At 43.5% G+C, this 19927-nt stretch overlaps 1 protein-coding gene across 1 annotated transcript in view; it reads right to left on the bottom strand.

Moving 5' to 3' along the window:
- LOC124624664 (prolactin-releasing peptide receptor-like) overlaps window positions 1-19927 on the bottom strand; it is a 553962-nt gene that overhangs the window by 143951 nt on the left and 390084 nt on the right. Inside the window, exon 3 of the mRNA XM_047149123.1 lies at window positions 939-1030. Coding sequence (XP_047005079.1) covers window positions 939-1030 — 92 coding nt within the window. The remainder of the gene's footprint in view (window positions 1-938; window positions 1031-19927) is intronic.

The following is a 19927-nucleotide window of genomic DNA, read 5'->3' on the forward strand; positions in this document are numbered from 1 at the left end:
AGGACACGTCGTGAGTCGTGCTTGGGTAGCCCAAATGGTAGAGACCTTGTCCACGAAAGGCAAAGGTCTCGAGTTCGAGTCTCCGTCAGGCACACAGTTTTAATTTGTCAGGAAGTTTCAGTTAAGGCAGTGTTTGATGTTAATAGTCTTTTTTTGTCTTCTTTATTTGTGCTAGTCTGCTTCGTATGTTCTCCTTCTTTCGGCCATAATGTGTTATTTTGCTTCCAAGGTAACAGAACTCGTTTACTTCATCTACATCGATAGTCCACAAGTTGATTAGTTTATTCTGAGATAATTTCTGATACTTCTTATTGCTTTTGTCTAGGTTCGGTTTACTCTCTATTCATAGCGTGGGCTTATTTAACTGTTTTTTAGATTTGAAAGGTCCTGCCGGCCGCTGTGGCCGAGCGGTTCTAGGCGCAACTGTCTGGAACCTCGCGACCGCTATGGTCGCAGGTTCGAATCCTGCCTCGGGCATGAATGTGTGTGATGTCCTGCGTTTAGTTAGGTTTAAGTAGTTCTAAGTTCTAGGGGACTGATGACCTCAGAAGTTAAGTCCCATAGTGCTCAGAGCCATTTGAACCATTTTTTGAAAGGTCCTGGGTTGGGTTTATCTTTGTCTTTCACTAAAGGTAGCAATGTCATCAAAGAATCTCATCATTCATATCGTTTGATCCTGACTTTTAATTCCACTCTTGAACGTTTGTTTTACTTCTGTTTTTGGTTGTTCGATGTATCTACTGAACAGTAGAGGTGACAGACTAACTCCCTGCACGGTATTCCTTCTAAAATGAGCACTTCGTTCTTGGTCTTTCATTGCATTTTCATAGAAACATTCTGCTAACTAACTATTCTAATTCATAGGATAGTAATGAAACAGTGGTTGTTTTATACCAAATTAGATTTGAAGTAAATGCCTTAAGGGATTGTGTACTTACGTGAATAGGAAGAGACCACGCATGTAGTCTTGCATGCTGGCCACGAGGTTGACGATGCAGAAGCCAGTACCTTCAAGCGGCTTCCACAGCAACTGCAACAGACAACGACCATGTGTTACGCCCGATCCTACTGACGTGTGTGTGAGGACGGGGAGAGGGGGGGTGGGGTGGGGGTGAGAAGGTACTCTGCTGACGCACATGTTGCGCAGCAGTGTACGCAGACAACAGAGATGTGTAGTCAGGAATAGCACGGGCGGTGCGGGTTCCCCTGTGGACAACACGAGCAAAGCTGCTTGCTCTCCCACATACGAGAGAACGACGGTGCCTGAGCGAGTACAACACTCGCTAATTCAATCAACTAGCTTCACAGCGCAAAACTGTTACGCGTGTGTCTAATGATCACTGTTAATGGTAGAAAATCGAATTACTATGTACCAATAGAACAAGATGGCGGACTGTTCCAATGTAGAATTTTTCGCAGCCCTAGCCTCAATACAGCATTCTGCACTTTTACACCATCTTGTTATTCAATCAAAATACTGGTTTTCGGAATTAGCACTATGGTTTGGCTGCCGAGATAATCTGATACTTGCGCTAGTAATTGTGCGGACTGTAGTGCCGATAATATTTTGAAAGCGCAGGGCGTCGAATTGTACATACTTGTGCCAGAAACGCACTGGTCATACTGCAGTTTGATCTCTATATTCCTAAGGTATTGGCATCCTATCTTTGTACCCACGATATTCACTTTCGGTCTTCCTTTCAGTGTGATACATACCCTTTGTGTCGTTTCTGTCTGAGATTGAGGTTTCGTTCCTTACAATTCGGCGTTAACGACACCCCAGTACCTGCCTTTGTAGTTTGCACGCGCAGTTGCGTAGAACTCCAGCGTCCCTAATCAATGAGACTTCTTCCTTAATTTTTGTTATTTAAATGCATATATAATATCATTCCAACTATAATTGCTTCCCTTGGTCCATTAACCACACTAGTGGGGTCTGAGAGACGCCATGTATTTATCACGTTGCATAATGTCGCTACCTAAACTTAAGTTGACACTGAAATGCACTATAATTTTAGAGTGGCCGGTGTGGCCGAGCGGTTCTAGGCGCTTCAGTCTGGAACCGCGCGACTGCTACGGTCGCAGGTTCGAATCCTGCCTCGGGCATGGATGTGTGTGATGTCCTTAGGTTAGTTGGGTTTAAGTAGTTCTAAGTTCTAGGGGACTGATGACCTCAGATGTTAAGTCCCATAGTGCTCAGAGCCATTTGAACCATCTGAACACATTCTTGTTCGAACTCTGGAAGAGAAGGAATGAGTCATCTAGTTATCGAGTGTTTGGCACGAAATTCAGGTCGAACAGTGGTAATATGGCAACACTGTAGTCACATGTACGACAGGCACCTTCATTCAAAACATTATAATCAGCACTGAAATGTGGCGGGGTAAAGAAGAGAGAAACTATTCACTTCAATTATGTGACTCCGCTTCTCGTCGGAAAAGTAATAATTCAGTGCTCCAGAATGAGTAAAGTAGGAAATTGCTCAGAGAATAAATAAATCTTTAAAATTGCGATATTAAATCCCATTGCATTCCATATTCTGCGCTTCTATTGATCAATTGCGCGTGATGAGTTCAAGATCTGCTATAACTACCGCCTAACTTTAGGAATCCCTATGCCGTAACATGCAAAATAAAATCAGTGAACAAAAACAAATATGCCTACACCAGAAATTGCAGGAAAAGAACCCGGAACTATTCATGTTGCACTAACTAGACAACACCATTACACCGCACCGAGTGAAGATACTAATAGTGCATATGGTTAGTATGTTTCGAGACTGCCATCGTCTGCTAATAGGTTTTTTTATAGAACGAAATATTATTGACGATATTTTGCTTGCCAGTGTACAAGGAATTATGCTATGAAGTCCGAGTGCGTGGATCTTGTACGACGCTTCAATGGGGAGGAGTCTCAGTCACACACTTTTCTTAAATTGAAGGAACAGTACAACCGTTGCTAAATCGACAGTGTTTTTATTGGTTACACGAGTGGCACCGGAATATCCAAATTCCGTTACCATTATCTGGTGTAAACTGTAGGGATCTAAAGGATATATTACAAGAGTAGAGCAACCAATCCTTAAATAATTGAAAACGTAACAGGTAAGCAACTGTACATATTTAAGGACTTTTTTTGTTTTAATGTCGTTTTGGTAAATGACTATGTTCCCTTTTTCATAACTGAGACACAAAACTTACGTTCCATGACAACACTGGAGTGGAAGATGACCTCAGTCAGTGAAGTGGTTTCTGTGTGAATAACATCCCGTTTCCTTTTTTCTTAAGTGTGTATCGGCGCTTATCCGTTACATTTTTAATTTTTTGAGGATTTCTTGCTCTAGTCTTGTAATAAATTCTTTTAATCCTCATAGTTTACACTCGATAATTGAATTTTAGTACTGGGAAACCAGTTGTGTAAACAACAAAGCTATTGTTGATTCAGCCGAGTCTTTCAGTTTACAACATGAGCTTGTACAGCTATAGCTGCCCCACAAGCAGATGTCTGTTAGGGCATACACACTTCATCGTTTGGGAGGGTAAATGTGAGTCTGAATTAAATGTTTAACATGCAAATGAAGAATCGAAGTGCAGTGCATCTCTAGTTGGACTTACCGAAGACAGTGAAGATGAAAATCATGACCTAGGTAGTTAATACTTCAAATAGACCCGGTTCGGCAGTGGTCGAAAGCATGTAAGGCACATACCTGGAAAGGTACATCATTGAACTCAGACTGAAAATACTATGTTCATTTTACGATCACAGACAAAAAATACCGTCGGGCATCTATAATCTTCAGATGTATGAAAAGAAACGAATCTGAGTGTTGCTGTTTTGAAATTAATGTAATCATTACGTTTCTTTTTTTAAATGTTCATTCAATGAAGTCTTTAGTCTCCACGACGATAAAGATGCTGTATTCACTTTCATCTTCATGCAGTGATAAGTGTGGATAACGAGTAAAACCGAATAGAAATGATCGTAAAATACGAAGATGAGCCTCCTACATTATTCTTCAAGGTCATTTACCTGTAAAACTTTGCGTATTTGTGCAGTCAATGTTTCGAGGTCAACGATTCTACTAACAAAAGGAGCACAAGTCGCTGAATAAGACGATTATGGCCTGCAGATTCGCAAGAATCGCAATGACGTATTAATTGGCGAAAAGGTCAAAATTTTCTCGGAAACAGATATTGCTGAATTCTAAATTTTTGCCTTACTTCTTATAGTAGTGCAAATGTGGGTTTGAAATACAGCTGAAACACAGTAGAATCAGAGCTACGAGGCAGGTGTTGGGAACTCAATTGTTCAGTAGTGTACAGATTTTGCGGTACGCTGTTGCAAAAGCGAAGACGCTAATTTTGTCTCAGTTTATTATTCTGTCTATGGTGTCGTAAGGAACATTGTGCAATCAGATTCTTACGCCGTTAGCTCACTACTCATCTAGAGGGCTGGTAGGGATTCTTTTTCCATTATCGGGCTGAAAGGCAGACTTGTATTGCTCAAAACATTTGCTCAAAATATCATTTGGGTAGGCAGGTTGTTTATACAGATGGTAGTCTAAATCCATGAGTGTCGTTAATGACAGGTGGCTGCTTCATGACCAAGGAAAAAGTAATATCACGCTTTAAATTAGTGTCGCCGATGCCGCCATTAGAGATGGAACGTAAGTTCCGACTCTGGAAGGACGGGGAATGAAATTGGTCATGTCCTTTTCACAAGAACCATTCCGACATATATTTTAAATAATTGAGAAGAAAACGGGGAACCTCACTTTGGACGGAGGTTTTATGGCGAATAAGATCGGTGTAAGATGGTTGTTTTTTGATGATATTATTGGATACGTTATTATTTGCAAAGGAAAGTGATATACTTGCAGAACTGCGGTCAGAGAAACACTTGTTAGGCAACAGTATCTGTGTCTGGGATGGCAGAAGTAGCAGTGTGCAGCAGGCAGGAGTTCGTTGAGTGTACTGTGTATTGGATAGACAAACTTCTGGAGCTGCAGATTTGTTACGGGGAGGAACGATAACTCAGAGCACTGGTTGGATAGCATACGGACACAAAAAAGGTTTTTGAAATGAAGAACAAGGTATCATTTGATGAGGTGAAAGTTTTATTTTTATTTTTGTAGACTTGTATTGTTGTTCCACTTTGCCTTTGTCATAGGCAAGTTCTTGATAATTTTTCTATTGATTGGCCTTCTGAGTTAATTCACTGTACCATCGAAGTTATCAGATTAAATGAATTTTCATGTTATAGTGTATAACAGTTTTCTTTGGCAAGTTCCTTCCTAACTGAAATTTCAGAACTTAAACGTCGAGTTATGTGTTTCATTGGCATTCTGTGTCAAGATTATGAACCCAAATTCTATGAACCAACTGTAACCAGATTTTAGCACGATTTTTTTAGCTGTTGTGGAGTCTTGGTGTGTTGCTGTTCCTGCTAGTACTTCATTTTGCAGGTGATATTCATAATAAATGATTGTTTCGTTTCCTCTGTGCAATGTACTGTAGGTTCTGCCACTTGCTTTATTTTACTAGAGACATATGGCAGTGCGAAAAATTTCGTGTGTTTCAGGCCACATTCTTATACAGGTCGACATTTGTTTTTTCATTCAGTTACGTTTTTTAAACAGTTCGCACTTACCAAGTCTACTGAGCGCGAAATTATTGGTCTGCTTATTTATTCGCTTATGAATGAGATCGGTTTCCACACACACAGGATTCCTTTCAATTTCATGTAAGTGATGTAGCTTTGAACTCAGTTGCGCATTTTGGTTGTCCATTCAGATGCCCAGGTTTGTATTCACGATAAAACACACACAAGTAAAGGCTACTCACTTACATCGGTCATGTGCTTTTCACAACAACTATTCCTGCATTTATCTTCATTGATGAGTAAACCATGGAAAACCTCAATTTTCTTGGAGGTCTTCGTTCTTCCGAGTGAGAGACATTGTTTCACCAATACGTCACATCGCTCAGGAGGATAGAGTCAGTCTGTGTTTCAAGGTGGTTTTCCATACTAGTCAAACCAAATGATCTGCTAGTTCCCATTCTTGGCCTTAGAGTCACAACACACAATCAGCTGTAACACACACTTCGAATGTTTACACCATCTCATACAGACACTGTACACGTGTTTGCCCCTACAGGACGACCGAAAACTTCTACGTTTTCTCGATGAGGTCACCGATCGCGAAATGAAAAAGTAACTACAATCGCTTAGTAGTGGAAGGCCATCAGGACGGGATAAGATACCTGTAAGTTTCTACGGAGATTAAGCAAAAAAATGTGCTCCCCATCTAGCAGCAGTTTTATCGTAGATCTGAGGAGAAACGGACTGTACCTAGAAAATGGAAGAAAGCGCGGATTATTCCCGTTTTCAAGAAGGGCCCCCAGGACAGATGCACATAATTATAGGTCCACATCATTGACATAAGTCTGTCGTAGACTTATGGAACATGTTTTATGCTCAAGAATTATGATCAACATGGATTCCGCAAACAGAGTTCTCGCGAAACTGACATGTCTCTGTTCCTCCGTGAGAGACAACAGCGCTCATACGGAACAAAATCGACAGATGTAAAGGTTGTTTCAGGGGTGCTTCAAGGAAGTCTGATAGGAGCGTGACGGTTTACGACGTACATAAATGATGTAGTAGAAAGAGTCGGAAGCTCTTTAAGAGCGTTCGCAAATGATGGGATTGTCTATAAGAAAGTGACGACACCAGAAGACAGTATCGCTTTGCCTAATATCCTGTAAAGGATTGATGAATGGTGCAGACTGAGGCAGTTTGAACGCAAAGAAATGCATCATATTGCGCCTACATAGGGAAAGAAATCCACTGTTGTACAACACTACTGATGACAAACTGCTGGGAATAGTGTACATAGGACTTTACAGCGCGACCTTAAGTGGAAAGACCACATAAAACAAATCGCAGGAAAACCAGATTCCAGACTGCGAGTCGTAGGAAGAATCTTTGTGCAATGTAACTCATCCACGAAGGAAGTAGCTTACAGTGCGGTTGTTTTACAAGTTATTGAGTACTGTTCATCAATATGGGACCCTTATAGAGTAGAACTGATAGAAGAGTTAGAGAAGGTCCAACGAGGAGCGGCGCTTTCCGTCACGCGATCCTTTAGTCGGCGCAAGAGCGTAAGATAGCTGCTCAACAAATTGCAGTGACAGGCGTAGCAAGAGAGGCGTTGTGCACCTGGAAAGGTTTATTGAAATTTGGAGACAGAACTTTCCGGGCAGAGTCGGACGACATTTTACACCTCACATACAACTAGCGAAGTGACCACGACGAAAAAATTTAAGAAATTAGAGCTAGTACAGGGGCTTACCAACGATCATTTATCCCAGGCACCATTCGCGACTGGAACAAGGAAGGGTGGATCAGTTAGTAGTATCAGACGCACCCTCCGCCAAATGCCGTTAGGTTGCTTGCGGTGTAGAAGTAGATGTAGGATCATATACAGTCTTCATACAGAACATTATTAGCACCTACGTAATAGCAGGTATGCCCGCCTTTGGCAAGGGTAACAGCTGTGGCCCGTCGTGGCATGGAAGCTGTGAGGCCTTGGTAGGTCGCTGGAGGGAGTTGACACCACATTCGCACGCACAAGTCACCTAATTCCCATAAATTTCAGGGAAGGGGACGATGAGCTCTAACGCGACGTTCAATCACATCCCGGATGTGTTCCATCGGGCTCAGATCTGGAGAGTTGGGGGGGGGGGGGGTGAAGGGCGGGGTAGGGGCAGTATATCAATTGGAACTCGCCACTGTGTTCTTTGAACCGTTCCATCACACTACTGGCCTTATGACATGGCGCATTATCTTGCTGAAAAACGTCACTGCCGTCGGAGAACAAGATCGTCAGAACAAGATCGTCATTAAGGAGTGTACATGGTCTGGAACCAGTGTACGACACCCCTTAGCCGTTATGGTGCCTTGCACGAGCTCGAGTGGACCCATGGATATCCATGTGAATGTTCCCCAGAGCACCAGAGCATAAATGGAGCCGCTGCCAGCTTGTCTCCCTCTCGCATTACAGTAGTAAAGGAGCCATTCTCGTGGAATGCGAAGAATTCGCGCCCTCTCATCGGCGTGGTGAAGAAGGAATCGGGATTCGTCAGACCATGCAACGCTCTGTCACTTGGTCAACGTTCAGTGCCGATTGCCATGTGCCCATTTCAGTCGTAGCTGTAGATGTCGTGGTGTTAAAGTTGCATGCGTAATCGATTGTGGAGATCCATCGTTAAGAGTTCTTAGGGCACAGTGTGTTCAAACACACTTGTACTCTGCCCAGAATTAAAGTCTGATGTTAGTTCTACCACAGTTCGCCGCTTGTCCCGTTTTACCAGACTTCCCCTCTTACAACATCCGGGATCTTAAATGAGAGATAGCCGTCCAGCTCCACCACGTCTGGACGTTCGTATTACCCTGGTTTCGTCACGTGTTGAAGACACTCGCCACAGCTCTCCTCGAACACCCGAAAAGTCGCGCAGTTTCCGAAATGCTTTCGGCAAGCTTTCGGATCGTCACAATCTGCTCTCGTTCGAATTCAGATAGATAGCGCTGCTTCCCCATTCTACACATGTACAGCACGCTCACTGATATTACACGCACCGTGCGTGTGTCTGACTAGTAGTTATCCCTCGCCAGATGACGCTGCTATCGTCTGTACGGGTTATATCGATAGTAGGTCGGTGGTCATAATATTCTGGCTGATCAGTGTAGGTTAATATGTTTCTAAATTCGTGAGTACTGGATTGTAATAGTAGACTTAGACTGTGAGAGGTATAATTAAATTACTCGTGTACGTAAGATGAGTGGAAACTAATTCTGAAAGCCATAACACGCTGAAATCCTCGGATGAATGAACACATGTTCATGTAACATTTGCGATTTACTTTCTTGAATATCTAACATACAGTATTACGCGTCAGTGTCATGGCAACAGGTATAGCGGTATAATATTCGTCTACAACGTAGCTGCAATGTTGCTAGGGCTTCAGTCAGCATCATAGAATATCTGTAAGTAGTTTCTATAACACTGTAATTTGCAAAGGATATGAAATCGAGTAAAAAGTCGGTTGAGCGGGAAATAAATAACCGTAGATTGCGCCCTTCACAATATGTTTGCCGCGCGGGATTAGCCGAGCGGTCTGAGGCGCTGCAGTCATGGACTGTGCGGCTGGTCCCGGCGGAGGTTCGAGCCCACCCTCGGACATGGGTGTGTGTGTTTGTCCTTAGGATAATTTAGATTAAGTAGTGTGTAAGCTTAGGGACTGATGACCTTAGCAGTTAAGTCCCATAAGATTGCACACACATTTGAACAATGTGTCTTTTCACTACTACACGCACCTCTAAATGTCGAACAATTACTGCACTGCCTGAAGTAGATGAAGCGTTCTAGTACTGTAATCTTACACGATGTTCAGAATCTTCGACTGTTTATTCTACGCATCATCAAAGGCTTCACAGCCAGCAGCTGTGAGATTGCTCCCTACAGATTGCTTTGGGAGTTACTTTGCGTTGCACTTTGCATTGTGCCTTTTTCCTTTTCCTTTGATCGGGATGTCCACATATTCTCTCTTTCTGCCTCTCTCTGGGGGAGCACACACACACACACACACACACACACACACACACACACACACACAGACAAACACAGTTTGTCAATTCGGCTTTTCTCTTTGTTTTCCGTTCAAAAGTACTTCGTGAGACCTCCTCGCAGTGTCAAAACCTTTTTCACGAGCAAAACGCTTTTTCCATTTGGGCAGAGGCCAATGCAGAAGGTGGAAAGCTGTGGACGGCGCATGGTGTGGTGGGAACGCATCAAGATAAGAGGAATAGCAATAGAGTTAGCAGAAGGAGCAGGCCGCGCCTTTGCCGGGAGAAACGTGTCCTAACGTAATTTCAACTGAAGACGCGCTCCGCCTCTGGGGATATTTCCAGGACGCGAAATTACGACTCGTCCTCAAGAGAACAGCAGTTTCAGCAATATTAAGCACTTAAAGTCATTAAAGTGCTACTATCCTTCTTCACCATTTGTTTTATCGTATAATTTTTTAGCCTTATGAGACAGCTCGTTTTGGTTCTCTCTTTTTTCGGATTAGGCTTTCACATATTTAAAGCATCTTACTTAAAGAGTGGAAAAACTATTTGAAACAGCTATATCGATGGTAGAAATAGTTCTAGCAATGTCGGCGAGGTAATTAACGTCATATTGGTTCGCAGCTCGCGGTCTAGTGGCTAGCGTTGTTGCCTCTGGATCGCGGGGTCCCGGATTTGATTCCCGGCCGGGTTGAGATTTCCTGTGCCCGGGTACTGGGTGTCTGTGTTGTCCTCATCATTTAATCATGACCATGCTTAACAGTGTCTAGACTGGACAATGTAAACATTTGGACTTCGTACGGGCACTGATGACTGCGGAGTTGAGCGTCCCACAAACCAAACATTACCATCAACGTCATTTTGAATGGCAATACAGACTGAGAATAAACATTAACAGGAATTTATTGAATATAAGGTCCGAGTGTTATGCAAAAAACTGTTTTCTTATATAAACAAAAAATAATTCAGCAATTTTGCGCCATCCTCAGCGGGTTTTCTTTATTTAAATCTATAAAAGCTGTACATGTTTTAATTAATAACTATTCAACGAAAATTAAATCTCACAGAGTTCTTGTCTGTAGTTGTAATTATCTTTTTCTCTGTTTCTCTTTTTTTTTTACAATATAGAGTTATGCAGGACCTTCTGCAATTTATCGAGTATAAGTCAGGCAGACACTATAATGCAAAAAATAAAATAAAAGAAAAAAAGATAATTACAACAACAAACAAAAACGGTTATGGGCTTAGTTTTCTTAGAGTAATTATCTCTTTAAACATGACGAATATCCAGCGTGATGGAGTAATTGCAGGGAAGCAACTTGTGTTAATCAGTACAACGGAAAAGCAGCCTAGATGAAATATGCAACATGGCTGTTTTTCCGTTCTATTGACTTAAAACATGTTCAAATAAAGAAGCCTCACTGAAGATAGGACAAAGTCGCTGAAACATGTTTGGGGTTGTATAAAGAAATAGTGTTTTGCGTAACAGGCGTAACTTACATCCAATAATTATTATGTGCCAACAGGGTCAGTACAAAAGGGGAAATACGAAATGATGAATAAAAACAGTAATAATAACAATAATAACAATCATAATGAGGTCGCTTGTGACGTTTGTGACCTTGATGAAATAAGCTGAAGAATTCGTAGTCCTGTTTCACTGATTGGAACACATCACAGACGGAATATGACAGCACTAGCATCAGCAGCTGAATAAAACATGTTGGAAGGGAACGCGGAAAACAGTGCAGTTGTTGTCGCAATACGGAAAGGGAGCTATTTATCTGACGTCCGGAACGACATCACCTTTGTCTTTCGGGAAGTGGATGGAAACACTTTCTAAACGCCTAAGTCTCTAAACTATTCGCCTGCCTTTGTCATTAAAGCGTACCGTGCGTGGCAAAACGGTGGTATCCAAAACCGGCCCCGAAGCAACTTCGGGGCACCACGGCCTAGAATACACTACTGGCCATTAAAATTGCTACTCCACCAAGATGACATGCTACAGACGAGAAATTTAACCGACAGGAAGAAGATGTTGTGATATGTAAATGATTAGCTTTTCAGAGCATTCACACAAGGCTGGCGCAGGTGGCGAAACCTACAACGTGCTGACGTGAGGAAAGTTTCCAACCGATTTCTCATACACAAGCAGCAGTTGACCGTTGTTGTGATGCCTCGTGTAAGGAGGAGAAATGCGTACAATCACGTTTCCGACTTAGATAAAGGTCGGATTGTAGCCTATCGTGATTGCGGTTTATCGTTTCCGGACATTGCTGCTCGCGTTGGTCGAGATCCAATGACTGTGAGCAGAATAATCAATTGGTGGGTTCAGGAGGGTAATACGGAACGCCGTATTAGATCCCAACGGCCTCGTTATCACTAGCAGTCGAGATGACAGGCATCTTATGCGCATGGCTCTTACGGATCGTGCAGCCACGTCTCGATCCCTGAGTCAACAGATGGGGACGTTTGCAAGACAACAACCATCTGCACGAACAGTTCGACAACGTTTTCAGCAGCATGGACTATCAGCTCGGAGACCATGGCTGCGGTTGCCCTTGACGCTGCATCACAGACAGGAGCGCCTATGATGGTGTACTCAACGACGAACCTGGGTGCACGAATGTCGAAACGTAATTTTTTCGCATGAATCCAGGTTCTGTTTACAGCATCATGATGGTCGCATCCGTGTTTGGCGACATGGCGGTGAAGGCACATCGGAAGCGTGTATTCGTCATTGTCAAACTGGCGTTATGGTATGGGGTGCCATTGGTTACACGTCTCGGTCACCTCTTGTTCGCACTGACGGCACTTTGAACAGTGGACGTTACATTTCAGACGTGTTACGATCCGTGGCTCTACCCTTCATTCGATCACTGCGAAACCCCACATTTCAGCAGGATAATGCACGACCGCATGTTGCAGGTCCTGTACGGGCCTTTCTGGATACAGAAAATGTTCGACTGCTCCCCTGGCCAGCACATCTCCAGATCTCTCACCAATTGAAAACGTCTGGTCAATGGTGGCCGAGCAACTGGCTCGTCACAATACGCCAGTCACCACTCTTGATGAACTGTGGTATCGTGTTGAAGTTCCATGGGCAGCTGTACCAGTACACGCCATCCAAGCTCTGTTTGACTCAATAGCGAGGCGTATCAAGGCCGTTATTACGGCGAGATGTGGTTGTTCTGGGTACTGATTTCTCAGGATCTATGCACCCAAATTGCGTGAAAATGTAATCACATGTCAGTTCTAGTATAATATATTTGTCCAATGAATACACGTTTATCATCTGCATTTCTTCTTGGTGTAGCAATTTTAATGGCCAGTTGTGTATCATAGGTTAACGAAGGCCGCAGACACTTTTATGGACGAACAGAAGTGTAATTTTTGAGTAACCGACAGCCCAAATGAACTAAGTGGATATGAACGGGCCGGCTGGAGTGGCCGTGCGGTTCTAGGCGCTACAGTCTGGAGCCCAGCGACCGCTACGTTCGCAGGTTCTAATCCTGCCTAGGGCATGGATGTGTGTGATGTCCTTAGGTTAGTTAGGTTTAAGTAGTTCTAAGTTCTAGGCGACTGATGACCTCAGAAGTTAAGTCACATAGTGCTCAGAGCCATTTGAACCATTTTGTGATATGAACGGCGTCTCCTCAAGGATCGTTCAGCAAGCGCCTTGTTCATGTACCTTTGCTGTTCATCGGCGTCGAAAGCTGGCGTTTGAAAACCAGTAACGCAACTAAATGTCCAATGAGTGGTCATGTGTAGCCTTTTCAGATGACAAATGGCCGATGGCGTGTACGGCGTGAAACGTCTAAAGGCAAGCACTCTCCAACAATCATCGGAAGTTTTCAGGCCGTATGAGGGAACGCAATGATCTGGGGAATGTATTCGTGGCATTCCCTGAGTAATATCGTCACTCTGGAAGGCCCAACGGATCGAAACAAGTTGGAATCTGTCCTTTGGGACCATGTCTACATGTCCGCCTCAACATACAGATTGGTTTTCCTCGGCACGACGGCATCTACCAACAGGACAACGCATCGTGTCACACAGCTCGCAGTAGAAATGCGTGTCATGAAGAGCGCGAGGATGAGTTTACCGTACTCCGATGGCTACCAAAATCCTCTGGTATAAACCAGTCGAGAATCTGTGCGACCACCTCGAGCAAGAGGCCACGACACTTCAGTTGACATGCCTTTGCATCCCTGTCGGTACCTTCCGGAACGTCAGTGGCTCTTCCTGCACGTCTCGCAGCTTTCCGCGTTGCAAAAGGTGTTTGATCAGACTTTTGAGAGGTCGTGTCATTAACTGGAGTATATACGTTTCTATATGTGTACCGACAGCATCTGACTTTTTCTCTCTTTCTCTCTCTCTCTCTCTCTCTCTCTGTCTCTCTCTCTTGTTACAGGGAGCCCAGTGCAGAACGCTGTTACAACTGAGTCTTTTCAGGATAAATCGCACTCTGATACGTGGTTTCATAAAATACGGTAGCCTATCACGGTTCAGCGACAGTTCCGAAGTGATTTTGTCTAGATCCGCGAGATGTAAAGGGCAGAAATGGATAGTATCAAACTCTCAAAGAGACTGGTATTGTTGGTGACAAGACAAAGAGGCGGTAGAACTAGAGAGAGTGACGATGCTGTTGATACCGTGCGCACAACATTTCAGAGCAGTCAGCGGTAAAAGACGCGTCATGTTTCCGGAGGAATAAAAATGGAAAATGTGTGGTAAGGTCTTATGGGACCAAACTGCAGAGGTCATCGGTCCCTAAGCCGACACACTACTTAATCATACTTAAACTAAGTAACACTATGGACAACGAGAACACCCATGCCTGAGGGAGGACTTGAACCTCCGACAGGGGGAGCCGCACGAACCGTGGCAAGGCGCCCAAGACCACGCGGCTACTCCGCGCGGCACGGAGGAATAGACTCACCTCACAGCATTGTGCGAAAGACTTTACAACTACTGCATTTCCTTGCATAAAATCTGCCACTCCTGGAAGATTTGTACCAAGGGGTGCTGAATTTGCTAGAAACATGCTAATATGAATCGGTGCAGACAATGATTACCATAACGAAGTTTGTTTTTCAGAGCAAGCAACATTTCTCATCTCCAGAGAAGTAAACAGGAATGATGTCCGGTTCAGGGGTTCGGAGAACGCACATATGACGGTATGGCTTATAATGGACAGCGCGAAATTGCATGTGTGGTAAGGTGTAACGTACACCACAGACATTGGGCTGTTCTTTTTCATTGAATCATCCATTACGATAATACGTAACCTCAGTTACAGGAATTTGAAACAGGGGTAATGTTTTAACAACTTTGTACACCTAACATTGGGGGAGTTATTTGTTCGCCAGTTCCTGGACGTAACCTTCGCGACACACAGATCGGTAGAGACGGCCCGAAATTATGTTCACCATGAATTGTTCGTGAGTTTACGGAAAGATGTGCAGTCAGTTACCACACGAGTACCAGATACCATGGAGTTAATGACGGCAGAGATGTTGGTAGAAAAAGTGAGGTCAACTGAGTATGTCCTAGACATCCAACGGATAAGAAACGGAGCACATGTGAAAGCACATCCATAATAAATTTGTAAGAATCAAGGTACCATTTGCAACAAAACGCGTAACGTATGTAACACATTTCCGTAGAAACAAGTAACTGAAATCAGGGAAAAACCTCATGCTCGCCCTGTATGTAAGCCACGCAGACACGATTGGTGAATCATTCTTTCTCTAAATGGGGAAAACCACTGACAAAACAGACTTTTACAAACGCAGCGCAGTTGCTATGGCTAGGCGCCACAGTTGCCATGTGGTTGTAGGAAATCTGAGCAGTAATGTCTAAGTTGTGTTATTTATACATGCAATGCATGCAGATTAAAATCACTCAGAAGTAGTCGAAATAAGCTAATCGCGTGATAAAATTAAAATCACTTTACGGTCTGCTACGCACCATGTCTGCCCTTATTAAGCATCTGTTGGCTGTCATAAAAAGTTTGGGGTTTACAGATGCGCCAATTGACTACAATTGCACGAGCTTTCGATCACTTAAACCTTGGTCGTTGTCAAATGGTATGACTTTCAGTGGGTTGCTGGTACTCTCCTATATAGACTAGATGTCTACATCGACATCTACATCTACGTTCATACTCCGCAAGCTACCTGACGGTGTGTGGCGGTGGGTACCCTGAGTACCTCTATCGGTTCTCCCTTCTATTCCAGTCTCGTATTGTTCGTGGAAAGGATTGTCGGTATGCTTCTGTGTGGGCTCTAATCTCTCTGATTTTATCCTCATGATCTCTTCGCGAGATATACGTAGGAGGGAGCAATATACTGCTTGACTCTTCGGAGAGGGTATGTTCCCGAAACTTTAACAAAAGCCCGTACCGAGCTACTGAGCGTCTCTCCTGCAGTCTTCCACTGGAGTTTATCTATCATCTCCGTAACGCTTTCGCGATTACTAAATGATCCTGTAACGAAGCGCGCTGCTCTCCGTTAGATCTTCTCTATCTCTTCTATCAACCCTATCTGGTACGGATCTCACACTGTTGAGCAGTATTCAAGCAGTAGGCGAACAAGCGTGCTGTAACCTAATTCCTTTGTTTTCGGATTGCATTTCCTTAGGATTCTTCCAATGAATCTCAGTCTGGCATCTGATTTACCGACGATCATCTTTATATGATAATTCCATTTTAAATCACTCCTAATGCTTACTCCTAGATAATTTATGGAATTAACTGCTTCCAGTTGCTGACCTGCTATTTTGTAGCTAAATGATAAGGGAACTATCTTTCTATGTTTCCAGAATGAGATTTTCACTCTGCAGCGGAGTGTGCGCTGATATGAAACTTCCTGGCAGATTAAAACTGCGAAAGGCAAAGGTCCCGAGTTCGAGTCTCGGTCGGGCACACAGTTTTAATCTGCCAGGAAGTTTCATATCTTTCTATGTATTCGCAGCACATTACACTTGTCTACATTGAGATTCAATTGCCATTCCCTGCACCATGCGTCTATTCGCTGCAGATCCTCCTGCATTTCAGTACAATATTCCATTGTTACAAGCTCTCGATACACCACAGCATCATCTGCAAAAAGCCTCAGTGAACTTCCGATGTCATCCACAAGGTCATTTATGTATATTGTCAATAACAACGGTCCTATGACACTCCCCTGCGGCACACCTGAAATGACTCTTACTTAGGAAGACTTCCCTCCATTGAGAATGACATGCCGCGTTCTGTTATCTAGGAACACTTCAATCCAATCACACAATTGGTCTGATAGTCCATATGCTCTTACTTTGTTCATTAAACGGCTGTGGGGAACTGTATCGAACGCCTTCCGGAAGTCAAGAAACACGGCATCTACCTGTGAACCCATGTCTATGGCTCTCTGAGTGTCGTGGACGAACAGTGCGAGCTGGGTTTCACACGACCGTCTTTTTCGAAACCCATGCTGATTCCTACAGAGTAGATTTATAGTCTCCAGAAAAGTCATTATACTCGAACATAATACGTGTTCCAAAATTCTACAACTGATCGACGTTAGAGATATAGGTCTATAGTTCTGCACATCTGTTCTACATCCCTTCTCGAAAACGGGGATGACCTGTGCCCTTTTCCAAACCTTTGGAACGCTGCGCTCTTCTAGAGACCTACGGTACACCGCTGCAAGAAGAGGGGCAAGTTCCTTCGCGTACTCTGTGTAAAATCGAACTGGTATCCCATCAGGTCCAGCGGCCATTCCTCTTTTGAGCGATTTTAATTGTTTCTCTATCCCTCTGTCGTCTATTTCGACATCTACCATTTTGTCATCTGTGCGACAATCTAGAGAAGGAACTACAGTGCAGTCTTCCTCTGTGAAACAGCTTTGGAAAAATACATTTAGTATTTCGGCCTTTAGTCTGTCATCCTCTGTTTCAGTACCACATTGGTCACAGAGTATCTGGACATTTTGTTTTGATCCACCTCCGCTTTGACATAAGACCAAAATTTCTTAGGATTTTCTGCCTACTCAGTACATAGAACTTTACTTTCGATTTCATTGAACGCCTCTCGCGTAGCCCTCCTCACACTACATTTCGCTTCGCGTAATTTTTGTTTGTCTGCAAGGCTTTGGCTACGTTTATGTTTGCTGTGAAGTCCCCTTTGCTTCCGCATCAGTTTTCTAACTCGGTTGTTGTGCCGCGGTGGCTGTTTTCCATCTCTTACGATCTTGCTTGGCACATACTCATCTAACGCATATTGTACGATGGGTTTGAACTTTGTCCACTGATCCTCAACACTATCTGTACTTGAGACAAAAAACTTTTGTATTGAGCCGTTTGTGACGTTACTGGCGGTCGTGACATTACCATATATGGGCGTACAGTAAGTCGGCGTTTGATAGTTTGATACCGCTGCTTCAACCACGCTTTGACTGGATGCCATACCACGTTGAGCTGCTGGCCGCCATCTCAGTTTAGGGTATTACCAGTGATTTTTCTTCAATGACTTCTTTAGTAGCACAGTCCCAGAACCCGCTAGTGCGAACCACGACGAAAGTTCCGTTCAATTTTATGCCGTGCCTTTTTGCGAAATCATGCTCCACTGAAGCAAATTTCTCGGAACAGGGTACATGATAAAACCTATCATGCTCGTTCCAGCGTCTTTCTACAGTGCGTACTGTTCGTCCGACGTAAGAATGACCACACTCCCAAGGTATGTAGTACAAACCAAGTGTTCTGTGACTATAACTGGTGTCAGTAATTGGCGGATTTTTGTTGGAGGCCGGAAGATCGGTTTGATCTTTTATCTTTCCAGCAGCCGACTTATCTTGCCCGACACGTAGTCACATAAAGGAAAGAATGCGAGTTTCTTCTGCTGCTCCTAGTCGATGGTCTGATTGTGATTCTTGCTTGAAATCATTTCACATCTCAGACTCATTAACAGTAACATCCAGTTCGCCATGGAAATAAAAAAAAGACCGAACATTACCCATCCTAGGCGTCCCCATCTGCCGCAAACGGAATGGAGGCCTTGGTCACAGCGTATATAGAATGGCAGCTCACAACGACTTGCAATTGCACACCATCAGCCATCAACAAACAACACAGCAGCGCACTGTGTTAAAAAGACTGGTGCATCGCGCAAGAATGATATCAACGCTGATAGCCTGCCCCACGAGCGACCCGAACAAGATCTTCAGGAATAACTGCTGTAAATAAATGATTTTATGCGAGAATCACAACAAGACCACCGACGAGGAGCAGTCAAGGCAACTTGCTTTCTTCCATTTCTTTGCCTCGGTATCGGGGAGAATAAGTCGGCTGCTGATAATATCGATCTTCAGGCTTCCAACAAAATTCCGTCAGTTACTGAGACCAGTTATAGTCGCAGCATTTCTCAGAACAGCTGGTGTCTATAAAATACCTTGGGAGTGCGGTCATCCTTAAGTCGGACAAACAGTACGCACCGTGAAACAATGCAGGAAGGAGCGTGAGAGATTTTATTGCCTACGCTATCCCGAGAAATCCGCTTTAGCTAAGCATGTTTTGGAAGACTGGCATCGAATAAAATTTGACGAAACCTTTGTCGTGTTTTGCACTAGGGTTTCTGGGACTGAGTAATTACCCCACTGAAATAAAAGTCACTAACAATGTCCTTGATGCACAAGCCAGCTAGGAGCTGAGCGGGGCATTGGGTCCAGAGATTGCGAAGTTAAAGCGGACACATCGAACGACGAGTGAACGCATGTCCATATGTAGTGATGCAGCCAGCACAAGTGACATCACAGCCGGAAGATAGTGTATGAAAAGGCGTACCAGCAGCCGTAGCACTTAACAATGGCCCAGGATTGCTTTGCCGAAAGCTTGTGTAACTTTACTCACTTTAGTAGTTAATGTATTTAACAACCATTTTCTCAGTGTAGGAGAACAAATTGCTGAGAACGGTTTAAAAGAAAAAGCCAGGCAGTACATGGAAGAGTCTGCTTTGTAAAAAATTAGTCAGATTAAGTTTCACCTATACAACCTGTTCTGAAATAAGTAAAATTATTAAATTTTTGAAAAATGAATGTTCTGTTGGAGTAGATGACATATCTAATAAGATATTAAAACAATGTGGAGCAATTACAACTGATGTTTTGTCACATATGTAATGCATCATTAACACAAGGTATTTTCCCAGACATGTTAAAATATGCCATTGTCAGGCCACTCTACAAAGAGGGCCACAGATGTCAATAATTATCAGCCAGTATCATTGCTTACAGCATTTTCAAAAATCTACGAGAAAGTA

Source organism: Schistocerca americana, chromosome 1, assembly GCF_021461395.2.
Source record: "Schistocerca americana isolate TAMUIC-IGC-003095 chromosome 1, iqSchAmer2.1, whole genome shotgun sequence".
Lineage (NCBI taxonomy): Eukaryota > Metazoa > Arthropoda > Insecta > Orthoptera > Acrididae > Schistocerca > Schistocerca americana.